Genomic DNA, 19,620 nt, shown 5'->3' with positions numbered 1-19,620 from the left:
GGTCGGCCCCTAAAACGACCCTCTAAAGAGATCTCGAGAATGGTACAGAATTTCTATCACTTGTGGAACAAAATCTGTTTGAATTGACAAGGTCAGTCTTATGACATCAAGAAAAAGGGACTCATTTACTCCTATGTTATGTAATTAGGGATTTTAAGGGGCCAGAAGTCAAACACTTTGATCCTCAATATTTCGAAATAGAAGAAAATTCTGGAAAGCAGTATTCATCAAAAGATGCTCAAAATAATTTGCTTAACAATGTACAACCATATATTGTTTGTTATTTGGACCCTAAAAGTATTTTAAGGACCGGATATAAAAACGATTTTTCCCAGATATGACAAAAACGGTAACCAATTTCTAAACACTTATTAGCGGTACACAAACATACCTTTCAACTAAATTGAATGAAAAGGAGCTGATCCCTCAAATAAGGGACACCAAAGGGATAGATAGTCTTCCACCCATTACACTCATAGATTCCGCCTCCTTTTCCGGATACGTTTTGTTGACGAAGATCAAGAGTAAGGTCATTCCTTATTCTAAAAATCGGACGGAAGACCTCCTCGTTGCTCGCAACGAGATCGTGTCTAGTTATTTTTCTTTTTTTTTCTTACAAATTTTGTGTACGCGATTTCTCGGAAACTACTCGACCAATTTACACAAAACTTTCAGATTTGATAGAAAGTGATCTGAACCTTATTGGAAATTTTTTTTACCTATGACATCACTTCCGGTTTTGAGTTATTCACAATTTAACGATTTTCAGAGGGTCGGCTTGTCCAGGGGTAAACTCCTAAACGATTTAAGATATTGAGTTCAAAATTTCAGGGATTGTAGACAAAAGGTTGTAGATCTGACATGTGGTATATATATTTTCCTGTGACCAAAAGCGCCTAAGCTCGCCCGAGCTCGAAAATTACGGTTGAAAAAGCATCCTGATTTTTTGTGGTTTTCTTTCAATATTTTTTTCCTCGATAGTATTTTGTTATAACATGTAGAACAAAAAATCTTTATTAAGTTAAGAGCTTTCATTTGAATTCATGAAAAAGGGGCTGGCTCTTCAAATAAGGGGCTGAGGGGGGTCTAAAGTCTTTTAATGATAACTTTTTACTGTGAAATATTTTGTGATACGTTATAGAAGCAATTATGTTCATTCTAACGTTTTTCACCTATACATTGCAATCATTTACTCCTATACTACGTAATTAGGGATTTTAAGGGGCCATAAGTCCAAAACTTTGATGCTCAATATCTCAAAATAGAGGAAAATTTTGATAAGCAATATTGAACAAAAGATGCTCAAAATATTGAGCTTAGCAATAATCAACCATAATTTCTTTGTTATGCGGTTCTTAAAGGGAGTTACAGGGTCGGCCCCTAAAACGACCCTTTAAAGATATCTCGAGAACAGTACAAAGTTTGTAATTACTTGTTGAACAAAATGTGTTTGAATTGACAAGAGCTTTCATTTGAAATCAAGAAAAAGGGGCTGGCCCTTCAAATAAGGGGCTGAAGGGGCTCTTAAGTCTTTTAATGATAACTTTTTACTGTGAAATATTTTGTGATACGTTAAAGAAGCAATTATGTTATTCACCTATACATTGCAATCATTTACTCCTATACTACGTAATTAGGGATTTTAAGGGGCCAGAAGTCCAAAACTTTGATGCTCAATATCTCAAAATGGAGGAACATTTTGAAAATCAATATTAAACAAAAGATGCTCAAAATATTGAGTTTAACAATCTGCAACCATAATTTCTTTGTTATGCGGTCCCTAAAAGGAGTTAAGGGTCGGCCCCTAAAACGACCCTTTAAAGATATCTCGAGAACAGTACAAAATTTGTAAACACTTGTTGAACAAAATGTGTTTGAATTGACAAGAGCTTTCATTTGAAATCAAGAAGAAGGGGCTGGCCCTTCAAATAAGGGGCTGAGGGGGCTCTAAAGTCTTTTAATGATAACATTTTACTGTGAAATATTTTGTAATACGTTATAGAAGCAATTATGTTCATTATAAGTTTTTTAACCTATACATGGTAATCCATTTCTCCTATGTTATGTAATTCGGGATTTTAAGGGGCAAGAAGTCCATCACTTTGATCCTCAATATCTCGAAATAGAGGACAGTTCTGGAAAGCAGTATTTAACAAAAGATGCTCAAAAAAATGTGCTTAACAATGTACAACCATATATTGTTTGTTATCTGGATCCTAAAATGGATATCAAAACGATTTTTCCTAGATATCTCAAAAACGGTAACCAATTTCTAAACACTTATTAGCGGTACACAAAAATACCTTTTAACTTTAAGCGGATCCTTCAAATAAGGGACACCAAAGGGATAGATAGTCTTTCACCCATTACTCATAGATCCTTTCCAATTACGTTTCGTTATCGAAGATCAAGAGTAAGGTCATCCCATATTCTAAAAATCGGACGGAAGACCTCCTCGTTGCTCGCAACGAGATCGTGTCTAGTTCTTCTTATTCTTCTTCATCCAAATTTGTCCAAGCCGTAACTTAAATACCCTTTGACATTAAGACTTCAAACTTAAAACATAGGTAGATGGTATTGAGAAGGAGTGCACGCCACCAAAATTTTTGACCTTGACCTATTTTTTTTTTCAAGGTCAAGCGTTTTATAAAAAATAGAGTTTGGACTATAACACAAGATTCCTTAAACATACAAACTTTTAACTTGTATCATAGATAGATGGTATATAGTCCAGTTGAACCTTACCAAAATTTTTGACCTTGACCTTAAATTTTTATTTCAAGGTCAAATCAGAAAAAACTTCATTGTTCACCTCCTAAATATTCTTTGACAGAAGGACTTCAAACTTTACACAAAGAACAATTATAATACACTGAGGTGTACTATTGATAAATATTTGACCTTGACCTTGTTTTACTTAAGGTCAACTTGAGAAAAAATAATTATATTTTGTCTGGGTGGTACCTTAGATACTTTTTGACATTAAGACTTCAAACTTGGAACATAGGTAGATGGTATTAAGAAAAAGTGCAGGCTATCAAAATTTTTGACCTTGACCTATTATCTTCTTCAAGGTCAAGCATTTTATAAAAAATATAGTCCGGACCATAACACAAGACTCCTTAATCATACAATCTTTTAACTTGTATCATACATAGATGGTATATAGTTCAGTTCAACCTTACCAAAATTTTTGACCTTGACCTAAAAATTATATTTCAAGGTCAAATTAGAAAAAAACTTCATTGTTCACCTCCTAAATATTCTTTGACAGAAGGACTTCAAACTTTACACAAAGAACAATTAGAATACACTGGGGTGTACAATTGATAAATATTTGACCTTGACCTTGTTTTACTCAAGGTCAACTTGAGAAAAAATAATTGAATTTTGTCTGGGTGATAACTTAGATACCTTTTGACATTAAGACTTCAAACTTGGAACATAGGTAGATGGTATTAAGAAGAAGTGCACGCCATCAAAATTTTTGACCTTGACTTATTATCTTCTTCAAGGTCAAGCGTTTTATAAAATATATAGTCCGGACCATAACACAAGACTCCTTAATCATACAATCTTTTAACTTGTATCATACATAGATGGTATATAGTCCAGTTCAACCTTACCAAAATGTTTGACCTTGACCTAAAAATTATATTTCAAGGTCAAATTAGAAAAAACTTCATTGTTCACCTCCTAAATATTCTTTGACAGAAGGACTTCAAACTTTACACAAAGATTAATTATAATACACTGAGGTGTACTATTGATTAATATTTGACCTTGACCTTGTTTTACTCAAGGTCAAATTAAAAAAAAATAATTAAATTTTGTCTGGGTGGTAACTTGGATAGCTTTTGACATTAAGGCTTCAAACTTGGAACATAGGTAGATGGTATTGAGAAGGAGTGCACGCCTCCATAATTTTTGACCTTGACCAATCTTGTGTCTCAAGTTAATTCATTTTCTAAACTGTATCATATATGGATGATATCTAACATATAGCTGACTTCATTCTTTTTCACTTATCAAATTTGCCCCATATTACAATCCTTTGGGAGAAGGGGAGACATGTGTTTTTTTGTATAAAAAAACAATACCCACTAGTTTTATTTGGCACGGCACATAGAAATTCAAATGTATCATTTATATAAAATTTAATGACATTCAGGTCTTTCGTATTTCAGGTCTTTAGTATGTCCCGCATACCGATCCTGATGCATTGTTTTGAAAAGATGGAAGAACTCCGAAATTTTCCGAATAGATTATAGTCTCGATAAAAACGCGCCAAATACGACAATCTACTAAGTATGGCCTACTTTTCATTTACGAGTAAAACAAAAAATATGTGATATTTTCTAAAAGGCATAAAACATATCTCTACGTGCAAATTTACGTTTAATTGATAAAAATAAGCATAGTATTAATTCTATTAAAAAAGAACTATCCCGCAGAAACGCAGTAACAATATTCAAATGTGTATCAAATAACGGACCGCCTTCCGGCGGCCCGTAATAATTATGTTTACCAGGAAATCCTCTACAGAAATTTTAATTTTCATGTCCCCTGTAGTATGAGTTTTGGCTTAGTGCTGGCTAAAATGGATGTATAGGTGTTAATGCATATAATATTTAAAAATTATCTACTTTACTCCCACACAACAGGAAAACTGAATTCATGATTCCGTAGACCAGATCTTTAAGTTTTTCGCCAAAATTAAAGGTTTCGAGTTCTTTTTGAAAGATTTCAGGCAGGGAGGTGGTCGTCATTACAAATTTATAATTTTTCTACTCCAGAATGAAACCTTATTAATTAAATGCATATATGAGACTACTCGACAAGTTTGTGTATGGGTTATATGCTACTCAAGTGACCGTTAAGGCCAATTGGCCTCTTGTTCAATTTTTAGATTCACTCTCACTTTCTGAGCTGCTTTGGAAAAGTTCCTCTCTTTTAGATATTCATGAAGGGTCAGTGACACTATCATCAAAATAATTTATACATGTTTCTGATAAATGTTCTCTCGAAACTGTGTCTGAGTCATTCAAAGGAGCTGTAACTTTATAAACATTCGGTCCTTGTCTTCAAATGTCTCCAAATGATTCTTTTTTTGGTTTCTTCTTTTCTCTTAACCTTGCGTTTGTTTAAAGACAGATTTAGAAGCATCAACCAATCTTGACCGGGGAAATTTAGCATCCACTCGATAATAACATGAAAAGATAATAACAAATTATGAGTTTTGCCTCGATATAAGACAGCATGTGATATCGTTGTTGATGATCAATGACCATTTATAAAACAAAAAAAATGTATCCAATGGACATATGCTTTTTTATCACATACCAATATATTGCTGTCCTTTTCGAGTTACCGTATTCCGGCAAGATTCTAACATTTAGTTTGTACTCGATGCGGGCATATCAACATCCGGTTTCCCAAAAATGACTTTTGAAAGTTTCAAAGTGCCACAAATAAAGCGGTTTTTACAAAATCACGGGGTAACCAGTCACTTTTACAGAAGGGATTACCTTTTAAGGCTGTGCAAACTTGCAGAGGAGTTAAAATTGGAGGTTTTAAACGACGAATTAGGTAATGTATTGGATTTTAATAAAAGGAGCACATCCTGTCGTGTCGAGTAGGTTAGAAGTCTCGGCGTCTTAGCAATTCAAGCCACTTCCTGCGTACTTTGGGATGCTTCTACGTCCGCCATAAACCCATATCTCTCCTTTTTCCTTGAATCGGAAGAACCTTCAGCGACACAGTAATAACGCGCCATGTCGTAGCAGACGATGTCGTTTCTAATATAAACAATTTTACCGGAAGTGATGCGCCCCGCATTTTCATAAAAACCACGTGATTTCTGTGCGAACTAAATGTTAAAATCTTGCCGGAATACGGTAACTCGAAAATGGACTAGAATTCAACGTTTCGACAGAACATGGGAGTGTAGATTTTAAATTTCCCGCTAAAAACCGACGTAAGACATTACTATTTTTAAAACTTCAGTGACGATATTTAAATTGGGATATTTTCTTACATTTTATATAGAGCTCTTTAAGGAGTCTAAAGGAGATCAATACAGTCTCAAAAATTAATGGCCACGACCATCAAGACCTCTTAAGCGTGGAATGCTTATTTTTGGATTTCGTTGGCAAATCAAATATCGCGCTATCGCTCGGTACGGTCATTTGTCTGCACAGCCTTGTTGTGTTATAGGATTTACTACATTAAAAAAAATAAAAGCATTCGGTGATTATATTTATATTGATGTATATTTGTTTGAAGTGTTTGTGTACTTTCACTTTAAAGCAAATATGTATACGCTTTTAGTCAGGGATATAAAACATACATGTACATTGAACACCCATACTATAACATGCAATTTAGCACGCTTCCGCGACTGAAAATAAAGTCAGAAACTTTGTCGTGAAAATTTTTTTTTTATTAACGAACAGATGTGATTTTGGTAAAATTATATTTTTTAATTTTATAGTTTACAAGCATTAGAAATGCATTTCTCATGATCAACCAAAATCTGAAGTCAGTGGCAGAGTTTTAAGCAAGATACAGAGCTCACAATTGTCATGTAAATAAACCAGGCTCTGTTTTTGTTTACATTTGTTCGTTTTAAGCATATATGTAAATAACTGGTTACTTACCATCGTTTATCACATTATGTCTAAAACTGGAATGTTTACTTTAAAATCAAAATGAAAACAAGAACAAGACCTGAACTTTGTTAAATAACAAAGAATTAGGAGCTCATATCTCGCTTATAAAACAACGACTGACACTCAAATTTTGGCAATGTACGAGGGTTGTCCCAAAATAATGTAGACAGGACACATAATTTATAATTTGTTCACTGCAATTTCATAAGACTTCTATGTTTTCTTCAATGACCCTTTGACAAACAATACTGAAAAATTCAAATCTGTACTTTATTTATTTCTCGAGAAAATAAATAATTATTAACAACAAGTTTTGTCAGGCGGCGCAATGTGCGACGTCGAAAATTTCCAGTTTTACGTTGTTGCTAAACCCTTCACATCGTTTTACGATAACATTTACGTTTTATTTCCGAAAATGTTTTTAAAAATATCATCTTTGAACATGTACCCTAAGTGCACATTCAACATATATTTCTAGTTTTGTTTTGTTTTTTAATATTTCCTAAGTACAAACGATCTATCGGCTCCAAACTTGTCCTGTATAACTTGTTGTCTAACGTCCGTCTTACCGAAATGTGTCGTTCTGCATTTTGACGTCCATCGATATCGTTCGGGGTTTCTTTTTTTCACTTATTGTCATCATACTTGTTCAAATATTTACAATGTTGTTTAACTACTTATTCACAAAAGGCATTTCTAATGGATTTTGTTAATTTCAGTTACTTCTAAAGCCGCTTAGGATTAATTTCATGGTTTTTACAAAATTGTATCAGTTACTGCAGCGCCGCCTTAAACGCTGACATCGTCTTTTTATTACGAGTTAACTTTTCATCTTGTCACAAAACGCGCTATATAATATTTAAAAGTTTTATAATAGCCAAAACATTTTCTAAGTAACTAATAGAATTATTATCAAATATCAATGTATGTTTTATTTTATTGTTTTTTATTCAAAAAGTACTTTTCCTTGCAATTTTCATTTCATTATGTTGATTTTAACTCTTTGTTTTTGACATTGTGCCGCATGTCGAATTTCTGATCTAACATGCTTCCATTTCACTAATTTAATTTCAAACAATATTTGATTTTAAAACATTATTTGAATGCAAATATCTTGAACCCTCTGTGGCACAAATTTAATCTTCCTTTGTCTTCGATTAACTGAATAATCGCCACTTGTCTACGCTATTTTGGGACAACCCTCGTAAACATGAAAATGACCGAGAAAAATTTCAATTTTTAGGGGAAAAATCAATTTTTAAAAAAATTGTACTGTATATGTACTATTCATGAAAAAAAAACATGGGGTATTTGAACTCGGGGCTTGCAGAACGGTAGAAAATTGAAGGTACCACCATTGCGCCACAGAGATTGACAACAATTTTTTGCGATATAAACTGTTTCACAATGCGTTCAAATCGCCATTTTGTAACGTACTGTCATAAAAAGTAGAAGTCACGGGGTGTCGAGGATCCTTAATCTTACAATATTAAATATAGTAAAAACGTGTGATAACGTTTAAGATTTGTGCCCATGCTCCCTAAAAAGGCTGTGTTTTACAGGAAATAGATTTCCATTGCAGACATAAGGGGAAATGCACACTGAATGTAAATATTTTATTTTTGACATCTCCACCTTTTCTGGGCATGGCGTATTTAAAACACCATTAAAAATGACATTAATCTAATTAAACGTAAATTTGTACGCTTCACTCTGTTTTCGTTTCTAGAGGGTACTGCTTAAAACTCTGTTGCATGGATTGCCGTGCGGCATATCTTCTTTCACATTTTTGCATTTTTCAAGTAAAATAAGAATGGTCTAGCTATAGGCAATGAATTGAATATTTTAGATTCAGCTGTGTTTTACTCCCGTCATCAAGGGCGACTTCATGGCCAACAATGCTCATTTTCTGAGACCTTACAATTATTATTTTGGGTGAATAAAACTCGATCTGTATTTGTTTTATATTTCCTACGTATTTAATTGTTGTGAAGTTATTTTGTAATTTTGTTCTTATGAACCAGTTACTGCAGCTTTGTACTGTACCTTTATGAATCATTTTTCTGATCTTTTCCAGTCACGGTGCATGCTTCATTCAAGTTACTATATATTCGATGTCAGTGCGTATTCAGTATAATATTTTCGGCAGTATGCAGTAAGCAGTTGACAGTTGACAGTCGTGTATTGAATGAAAAGCTCTTTATTTGCGTTTAGATTCCCCCCCCCCCCCCAAAAAAAAATCACATCGGGATCGACGTTCTGATAATCATTGATGTTGCGTATTTTCATTTTCAATTTCGATTTTGAAACGTAAATTTTACTCGACTTTGTTATAAAATGTCTCTTGTTGCTTATTGTGCCAGTGATGACAGTGACGACAGTGATGCAGAGGAAACAAAAGATATTCAAGATGAACCAAGTTCCGCAAAACCTCTAATTGTACCTTCAAAGGGCACTCAAAATATAGAAAATGGAACAATATCTGACTCAGATTCGGACAATGAAGCCAGAAGTGGGAATAATTTGGAAGACAATGCTCTCAATGACAAATTAAGGGGTAAATATGAAGACATATTTTCTATTAACTGATGGTAGAAAAAACAGTTGAATGCAAAATAATTGCTTGAAATAGACAATTAATCATAAGTTGATAACATTCTCTTGTTTGAGAATGTTTCATTCGAACATAAACAGTTCCAGCAAAGCTTATATGTGTTAACTTACATGTGTAATAGAAGAGGAGGAGTGTAGTAGTTAGGGATATATGGATCGTGGATATCGGTCTAATATAGAATAATTTCATGTGATGTTTAAGTTGTAATAATCATATGACTGAATGATAAATTTCATAAATTTTTGGGGCTAAGGGGCACATACATAACAGCAGCACCAGCTGGTGTTGTCCAAAATGACTATGTCTGCCGTTTTCAGTATATTTTAATAAATTTTATACTTGATGTGCCAGTGGATGTCAAATATTATTGGCGCTGTTTATATTTTGATTCAAAATACAGTCAAACTTCGTTATCTTAAAGTAGATGTGACTGTTTAAAAACTTCTAGATATCCGAGTATATGAGATAATAATGGTAAAATACTTAAAAAATAAGTGATTGGGACTTATAAACATTTTAGGATCATTGTCGGATACCCATATCGTGATAAGTAAAAGACGCGATCACCCGTGGGTATTCGACGATGCTTCAGGATATCAGTGTTCGAGATATCGAAGTTCAACAGTAATGAACCTCTAATCTTAAAGCAGTTAGCTAAGCATTTCTCGTAAAATATTTTAAATTATATACATGTATATTGATATATATTTTTCAACATGTACATTTTAGCCTTACCTGAACCAAAGCACACAGACATTGGAAAAGGGATTCCAGAAACAGATGTGCTAGAGGAGGAGGTCAAACCTAAAGCAGCTGAGCTGGCTGATGCCCCCAAACCTCCCCCGAAGAAGCCCAAGCAACCAGTCAGGATAACTATCCCAGCACTAAATCCAGTATGTCATTTTATCAGTCAGCTCAGTGGTAGATCTGATCTACACCTGTATATTACTTAAGTGCAAAGAAAAACCTTTGAAAGACATTTTCTTTATCAATGCAATGGAATTGTCAGATGATGTTGAAGCGCTTCAATTAATTTCTTATTTATTATATGCTATGTATATGATATGTAGACATACAGTGTAGTAAGTCATAGTTTAAACATGCTTAGTATTGAGAACATATGTGTTCACTGTTCAATTTATCACTCTTGCTATTTGAACTATACTGAATAATTATTCCGAGTTAAAATAATACCCTGTTTGATATGTGAATGCGGTAGATCTGCCAATAATGAATTAGGCAGTTAATGTGGTGCTTTTAATATTGAATATATATTGAAAAACCAGCAATAAAAGTTTTATTATACTTTCATGTTAAATACTGAAATCTGATTGGTTTAGACGCAGTTGATAATCTGTTCTATTACCCTCAGCGTTAGCAACACACTTGGCAACGGTAACACAACAAATTGTTACATGCGCATAAATTATGCGCGTACGGTTCGCCGTAAAATTCACATCATTTCTATACAAAAGCAGTAAAAATTTCTCTAAAATAAGACTTTCAGTATAATAAAATAAATATTGCCTGTTTGGGAGGATAACAGTTGAAATTGACACCCCTCTAAAACCATTTTTAACCCCCGCTTCGCGTCGGTTGACAATGGTTTTCTCAGGGTGTACATTTCAACTGTTACCCTCCCAAACAGGCACTATTTATATAATGTACTCCAAAATGAGTATGAATTTTATGAAACATGAAATAATTTAAAACAATTTTTAAAAGATGTATTTCAATCAGTAGACATCAAATTTTGAAAATGTTTTTATTGTTTTTTAAGAGGGAAAAATTCAAATCTGTTTTCTTGTTTCTCATTTTGTAGGATTCAGATGAGGAAGATGGACCATCGATTAAACGTGCAAAAACAAGTAATAGTAAACAGGTAAGCATCAGAAAATTTAAGAAAGAAGTACCCATACATTTAATTATTTTCTTTAGTGTAATTTTTATGTAATAGTACATACAACACAACAGGACCTACCAGAGTTAATTATGAAGGTGAATTGCTGTTATCACTGAGTAAAGTTCACTATCCAATTCACAAAAGTAGTATTGTTTAATAGGAAAAATGTTACCATTATTTTTATGATTTTTGAAATGCAGTTATAACTGTCACAGCAAGATTATACTTGTTTCAGGGGAAAAGTGGCCTGTTTGCCTTACTGCCCCCTCCTCAGCATGCCAGCATTAAAGAGACAAACAGGGCTTTAATTCCTCACACACTGACAAAGAAGCAGCCAGCAGCCCCAGCCCCAAAACCCTCCACCCAGCCCTCCAAAAAAGAGGTTGTGGGCCCAGCAAAGCCTGGACAAGAAGACAGTGATAGTGATGGGGAGGATCAACCCTCAAATTTCTTTTCTTTTGGAGATAATGATACCCATACAGTGTCTGGGCTTTCATCAAAGAAACTGTCACTTCCTCCCCCCATGGTGGCAAGTGAACATTTGGTTTCAGGGGTTGTGAGGCCATCAGTGAATGTGTCTCAGGACTTGGCGGGGGGATCAGTTCTGGGGAGAAGTGTTGACCCACAGAGTGGAGCGTTACAGTTCCGGGCCTCTTATTCCTCTACACAAGGAGTCTATCAGCCTCACATTGCGGGACCTATTCCCATGGAAACTTCTATGGCAGCAGCAGAGATTGAACAAGGATCTGATGAGACTGAGGTCAGTACATGTACTTGTGTAACTCTGCCATTCCCTCCATCGTATAACCTGACTGCATTCTATAAGTGTTTGAGATGTAAATTTGCATTGATGTATTTAATAATCAAGGATTTCTTTTCAGTTTTGGGGGTACTTGAATATACTCATACATGGAATTAAAATGCATGTAATGATTTGCACAAAAAAGAAAACAATCTTATAAAAACTGATTTCAGAATTTTCTTGAAATATCATAATTGTCTTTGAAAGGAAGTTCAACCTAAGGAATGAAAGAGCTTGGTAAATTTTATTCCTATTCTTTAGACTGTAACAGTAGCTTATGTTATGTCAATGATGTGTTACAAGTGAAAGCCCTACTTATATTGAATACAAAACAACAAAATAATAAAACTGTTACAAAAGCAATTTTCATCTCAAAACGCGCTTTGGCATTTTGATTTTGAGTAAGAAATTACTTAACATATTGGTATATGGAGCTGATTTGTATAAAGACTGACTAACCTCTTTGACTTTGATTCTTACAGAGACAGAGTGCTCCGACCGTGCCTACAGATGAGGACGAGTTCCAGCAACTGTTACAGAGTGACGAGGTGAGAGGACGTTAACAATAGTGATAATAACTGATATTTTGTTGTTTGAGCATTTATTTGTTGGGGAAAATTTGAATACATGTATTTCAATACATCTTTTATTATGGATATGCCTTTGATTTGAAGCAAAATTTAGTTAAAGTAAATAAAAAAAGTTAATATGCAGATATTGGGTGGGTGGGGGACCCCTGGAAAATTCAAGCATTAAGTTAATGAAGATAGTCATCTGACTTCCCAGGCAAGCAACCAATTCCTTGGAACATTTTATGGATATGCTCATGTAACTTAAAATTTTGCCTATTGGTTCTTTGAAAAGCATATCAGAATTTGATAAAACATAGTTATTTCCGACGTAATTGAAGTACACAGTCATCTTTGTGTAGATGCCCATTTTCTCGCATCTTTTTGTTTCCAGTTCCTCAGGATGCAGGGCAAAAAGCATAGGGGAAAGGAATCTATCAATATTGTGGATGTGAATGCCGATGACTTCATTAGTACCGTGGATGTACACAAATCAATGACAGAGGAACAGCCTGAGAGAACGTCTCACAAGAAGGGAGATGGACCGTCCTCTCAACAGAAGAGAAAACATCAAATCACTTACCTAGCCCATCAGGTGGGGACTTTTTTCAGGTTTCATAGGAAAATCATGCATTCTTTTGAATTTGAAATAAATGGAAATGCTTGGTCTTAAGAACAATGATCCGTTTTCTCAACTCATGATTTAGAGTTTATACAGGTATAATGTAGCACACTCTGTTGGCAGAATGTTAATGAGATTTCAGTTTTGGTTATTGTTTTCACTGTTTTTTATATGGCAATTATCAATAAGGTGTTTATAAAAGATCTTGTTGCATGTATTAACATCAAATCTGCATGCATATTCAGTTAGGTTAATTGCATGACTGTGATTAAAATGTTAAAAAATGCCATCTAATGTTTATTCATTTCTGAATTTTTTTTTTTCAGGCAAAGGAACGAGAGATTGAACTAAAGAATGAATGGTCAAACAACAGAATGTCAAGAAAACAGACTCAAGCCAAGTATGGGTTCTGAAAACAACAATGAAAATGAATACACACTCTGTCTCTCTGTGTTGTGACTTGTACACAGTCATGTATTCAGGGTGAACAGATCCTGGGGTGAATTAACAACTTTATAACATGTTCATAACGTGGCAGCAATACAGGAGAATATTTCAGAATATAAGTCACGAGACAGCATCTTTGTGCTTTGAATGCATTTTATATATCATTTGTTTATGTAAAGATAAAATAAAAATTATTTAAATAACTTACATCACAAGGAGTTTCCTTTTTTTCCTCATGATAATTTATAAACAAAATATCGTATTTGCTTATTTGTAAAAATTGTCCAAAGTATCTGCAATTTTTGAGGCGCAATTTTTTTTTATTAAATGAGAGTTTTGCATTCCGTATTAGCCCTCAGTCACTGTTAATCAGCCCTAGAGCCTGATGCTCTTAGGCTAATATACAGCAACCTTGCAATTGGGATAATATAGGATGCAATATAAAAAATGCCATGTAATTATCTATATATATGTGTGTACTCCTGAAAAAATAACGAAATATCATTCATAATAATTTATTCACTGTTTCTAGTGATCTTCATTATGCATTTGTGAACTAATTGTATGTACAAATAAAAATACATTTATTTAACAATGTCTGCTAACCATAAATGCCCAAAACTAGCAATGAACAAAAGTTCCCTTTCATGCAACCCTAAAACATTAAATATGGAACATTGGTAACCAAACCCCACAGTTTATGAATTGAACACCTTCCAGTGCAGAATTATTTTTTAATTAGAAACAAAAATTATATATTAATAAATTCATTAATGGCTCTCTTATAGCAAGAATTTCATTAGCTGCAGAACTGTACATGTAGCTCTACAAGAAAACCTTAGAGCTATTGTCACAGGAATTTTTTGGCATTAAATTTTTACACTGGATATATTCCAAAATCGGGTAAATAATTCCAAAACGCAAATTTTTGTGCACAATAAATATACTCTTTCTGTATATAGATGGAAAAAAAAATCTACATGTTTCGTCAACAACCCAAATTTCCAATAAAACTACAATTCTGCAGCTAGTATTCCAAAAGAATGGTTTCACATATTGATATAAAGTGAAGGATGATGGAAATAAGTTATTCAGGTAAAAACAATGACAAATGAAAATATTAATAAACCTAGCTGCTATAAAACATAAACACTTTTCATAAAAAAAAAATTCACAGATGAAGCATCTAAAAAGTGAAAGATTAATAAGCATATATTCTGATTGTGAAATTTTGTACCTGCGTATTCTATTGTAATTATTGTGTGCATGATATATAACATTGAGTTTGTGCCAGCTCCATAAGGGGGGAGGGGGAATAATCACATTACAATGAAATAAAACAAACAAAAAGATAACGAGATCAAGGTTCAGCATTATACAACAGTAGGTGGTAGCCTCTGTTGGTACATGTAAGCCAGAGTTTTGGCAGCCATTGTCAGAGATTCACGCCGATTAACACCTGTCAGTGCCCCCTGCCAATCTGATCGACCAATGTGAGGCATGGACTCTTCCACAATCTGACCAATGGAAACGGCCAGACCCGCCCACCGTAGTGGATAATCTGACGGAGTTTTGTCCTGTGCCTGTAGGATGAACTCTGCAGGTATAGGGGTCGGTTGTGAAAATGTTCGTAGTTCTATTCTGTTGGTAGGGTCTTGTAGAATTAAGCAGCTCATTTCGTACCACCTGTAAAAAAAAATAATGTTCTTTTTAAATGATTTTAAAGTAAAATGCAATTTATTTAACAAGAGAGTCCTAAAGACTAAGACCTAAAGAGTCCTTATCCTTAAAAATAATGAATTCTGTAAAATTACTTAGTTTGTCTATGCATAATTTTATTGGTCGTCTCCTCCTCCACTGACCTGTCTGGGAGTAACTCTACTATGAACCCTTCCACTGACACCACAGGTTGTCCATCTGGCAGCTCCCCCTTTTCACGAAGATTCTGGATCCTCTCCTCTGCTCCTTTTAAACCACATGTGTAACCAACAGGCTGTACTGCAGTTGTTGCTTTACTATCCTAAAACAAATGCCATTAACATTACTACAACATTCATAATTTTCATTTTTTGGTTGTGGATTAAGGAAAAAATATTTCATATCTGAAGGTTGAGATTTTTTTTTATATTAAATGTACTAGTGTGTTTTATTAGGATGTGCACAATGTCATTACAAAACAAATTTTTATTGCAACTATTTGTACACACCATTCCTCTAACAATGGCTTTGCCAAACACCGTTTGAAATGCCTCTCTCACGGCCCCGACTTTATTCTCTTTTTCTGATGTCACAACAATGTAGATATCTCCCCCTGTTCCTATAAATGAATGACATGTATGTTCTTTAATGCACACTTTAAAATTTCTGTTAAACTGATTATATCAATATCAATCTACATAAGACATAAGGAATAATTTATCGTGTTAATATTTGTTCTTACTAAAGCAGAAAAAAATAATCGTTTAAATTCATGTAAACATACAAAGCTTCAGTGCCCATGTACTTACTAATGACTTCTCTCATCCCTGGGTCCAGAGTTGTGATCATGCTCTCCATGGAGCTCTGAAAAATATCAAAACCTATAATTAAGATTTATCAAATCCTTTCTCTCATTTTTTAGATGTATCTACATTGTATTATTAGTCCCCTACCGGTTTTCACAGGAGGGGACTATAGCTTTCCTATGCGTCCGTCAGTCCATCTGTCTGTCCCACTTTAGTTTTCCACACTTTTTTTCTTTATGCGTTTGAGGAATAATATGAAATTTGCTGAACAAGTTCAAAATATCAAACTACAGATCAAGTTTACACTTTTGTAGAGTCTGATTGACATATTTTCGAGAAAATCAATTTTTTATATTCCAATTTTTTAATGTTCGGGTTCGATATTCTGCATAACAGTGCATTGTTTTCACAATTTTCACAACCCGGTAAGGGACGTGTATTGCTTATGCAATACTCTCAGAATGCTTGTTGAATATGGCAACAAGAGGTTAAGAATATACATGCATTAAAACACATATACATGTACCTTGGTTTTTTCCACCACTTTGTGAACAAGGTTGCTTCCCCCAATCCATGAAAACAACCCCCCTCCCTGGTCACTTGGACTTTTGGGTGATTCCGGCACCATCTCTGCTGGGATGGGGATCTGTGAGCTTGCTTCGTGAGGTGTTTCTATTGGAGCTGTTAACAGCCATTTCATTTCTTTACTCAAACTTTTAATTTCAACCAGTTAACTTATTTGTACAGTAGCAAAACATGCTTTGCATAGGAAAATAAATATATTGGTATGTTTCATGTACATATAAATGGACACTTGATTTTCATTTTTTATAACATTTTTATCTACACAAAAGCACTTTAACAAAATATGAAAACAATTCCTACAGCTGTAACATATAAAAGGTTACGTAGAAATGTGAGTTTTGCCTTTAATATTTCCAAATATACCAGTACATGAGGTACTAGTATATCAGCTTCAATAATTTTGCTTTTCTCCATTTTGATTTGTGTTTTGGTTGAAATAAATTAATGTTGCATGTTGTTCTTAAAATGTAAATGCAACGCATGTCAAATTTAATAAACCTTAAGCTATTATCAATTCTATAACCCCTAGTTTTACTTAACTAACCTGGAGGAGATAAGCTGGTTTTGGCCACTGGACTGGGAGTCTGAAGACTGGGGGGTGGAGATGGGACGGTAACTTCCCTGAAAGAATAATCCCGAAGACAGTGATTTTGTGGGGCAAAGGAAAAACCTAAAGACAGTGATTTTTAGGGCATAAAACATACGGTACTGAAAAAGTTTAATAAATAAATTATTAACATAAAATCATTAAATGTGTTGTAAATTATTCAATAATTTTAAATACATGTTAAATAAATTTCAAAGGAAACTTGTGGGAGATAAGTAGATAATTGTATGCTATGACTACTTACTTTTGCTGTGGGGAAGATACTGCTGGGGAGGATTCTCTTGATTTCTGCAACAACAAAGAATAACTAGACAACATTGAGATGGTGACCATTTCAAAGGGCGCCTCTTAAATGATGGACATAGAATGAAAAGCATTTCAGAAAATTTTGCTTTGACCTTGAACTATAACTAAGAAATTTTCCAGCTGGCATAAAACTTAAAATTCAATCTCATTACCCCTTACATAATGGCATTTTTGTTATCAGACAGCCCTTTGGGCTTTATTGGATTTGACCACGCCTCGACCTAAATTATCACCTCAGAATACTCAAAGAATGATTCCTTATAATTTCCTTCAATAAAGTTGTTGTGCCAAAAAGTTGGTTTACAGCAAAACAATCCATTGTAATCATTAAACACATCACATGATTTCCAGCTATATTTCTATATTCAGCAAGTAGATGGAAACATGGCAGCCATAACATCTTTGTTTGCTTTCCTCCAATATTATGCTGAATGTTTGGGTGCTCAACAATACACTTGTATAAAGGTTTGTTACCAACTGTCTACAGAAATATGTTAGGCTGATAAAGTATATATATAGAAGGCTCTGCAAAAATAACCCGAACTAAAACTGTTCATATGAAAGTATTCAAATACCGGTATCACACAAACCACTGCCCACTTTACAGATTATAAATTTTTCTTAAACACATGCTCCATCTCAACAATGGCTCAGATTATGGCCCCCTAGGGACAAATGCATTCATGAAGCCACACTTGTCTTTGATGTTCTTATTAGCTCCTAAGAATTTATCAAAATTTTGCACTGTGATTTGAGAGAATACTTAAAACACATATATTTATTTATGAAATAGGGACAAAAAACTCCATCTAGATGTATTATAGTACCGGTAAATATATTTTTTGAATCAGATGGTGTTCAACACATGTACAAATTTTCCTACTATTCAATGCAGTAGTAAAAAAAGTCTATAAGGGGTACAAAAATGTGTCTACAGACAGACAGACAAGGTGATTCCAATATACATGTCTCCCCCCCCTTAAACCTCATTTGCAGGGGTATAATAAGTAACATAGTATGTTCTCATAAGCTACCTGTAGGGTTGGTTTAGCTGGTGATGCCCCTGGGCTACTCATGAAATCTGGTAATGGAGATGGTGCAGCCACACTTGGAGTGAACTTTGTGCCTGCAGGTGCACCTATGAAAATCAAAACTTTCTCTGAATTTGCAATAATGCATGTCATTTAAAATTGTCAGAATCATTGTACCGGTACTTTAGTTTTAGGATGCTGAACGTTTCAACCAATTAATGAACTGGATCATAGCAATTTTATCCCTGTCAGTTTCTACACTGTTATCATGGCTATGAATCACAGAAAATATTTGGTAGATGATAATATTCATCTAAGATAATACATGTAAATATTCTTTTATGAATGAATAGACATTCTATAACAACATTATGTGGACGATGTCCTAGGGATAGGATACTTAACATTGAAGTAATAACTGAGAGAGAGAGAGAGAGAGAGAGAGAGAGAGAGAGAGAGAGAGAGAGAGAGAGAGAGAGAGAGAGAGAGTTTAAATATTACCTGCTGGAGTTTTATTGATTTCTGCACTTTCCTGCATTTTCTTTGCCAACTCTGCCTCCTCATTTGATATTATCTCTGCAGATTCGTCTGATGATTCTTCCATCATATTGACAGTTTAAAATTAACTGCTGATAGAGTATAACACGAAGGCCTTCCCTCTAAGAATGATAATAGACATTTCATTTTGTTTTGCATCAACTATTTTCACTGATAATACTATACATATGTTTACAACATAGTTATTATCCCAGGTTATACAATGTTTACATCTAATCATATTTTTAAGTAAGAAATAAATAAGGCATCATTTTTTATTCTTACTCGTTTAAGAAGCTATCAGTCCGTAACAGGTTTACATAATAACATATTTTTCTGACGTCAACAAATAGAAAATCACTGAAATGCGAATGGTTATTTTCGACACTTTGATTCACGACAGCCACGTACTGAGCTGTATA

The 19,620-nt window shown here is 34.1% G+C and overlaps 2 protein-coding genes across 2 annotated transcripts; one reads left to right on the top strand and one right to left on the bottom strand.

Moving 5' to 3' along the window:
• The first annotated feature begins 8,929 nt into the window (after positions 1-8,929).
• On the top strand, positions 8,930-13,835 carry LOC105328019 (proline-rich protein PRCC). The gene is made up of 7 exons (XM_011428734.4): positions 8,930-9,228; positions 10,015-10,178; positions 11,108-11,167; positions 11,424-11,948; positions 12,473-12,538; positions 12,954-13,154; positions 13,508-13,835. Exons 1-7 carry the CDS (start codon positions 9,009-9,011, stop codon positions 13,592-13,594), a joined length of 1,323 nt encoding a protein of 440 aa, XP_011427036.3. The 5' UTR covers positions 8,930-9,008; the 3' UTR covers positions 13,595-13,835.
• A 294-nt stretch (positions 13,836-14,129) lies between these two features.
• LOC105328018 (protein PRRC1-A) lies at positions 14,130-19,620 on the bottom strand. Its single transcript, XM_011428733.4, has 10 exons — positions 19,484-19,620; positions 19,163-19,320; positions 18,665-18,768; positions 17,569-17,612; positions 17,262-17,338; positions 16,659-16,813; positions 16,136-16,190; positions 15,836-15,945; positions 15,491-15,648; positions 14,130-15,314 (listed from the first exon to the last, which is right to left on the bottom strand). The coding sequence occupies exons 2-10, from the start codon at positions 19,266-19,268 to the stop codon at positions 15,002-15,004; spliced, it is 1,122 nt and encodes a 373-aa protein (XP_011427035.3). The 5' UTR covers positions 19,269-19,320; positions 19,484-19,620; the 3' UTR covers positions 14,130-15,001.

This window comes from Magallana gigas, chromosome 6, assembly GCF_963853765.1.
Source record: "Magallana gigas chromosome 6, xbMagGiga1.1, whole genome shotgun sequence".
NCBI lineage: Eukaryota > Metazoa > Mollusca > Bivalvia > Ostreida > Ostreidae > Magallana > Magallana gigas.
Note: the sequence above shows the minus strand (reverse complement) of the source record. Positions and strands in the feature narration are given on the sequence as shown.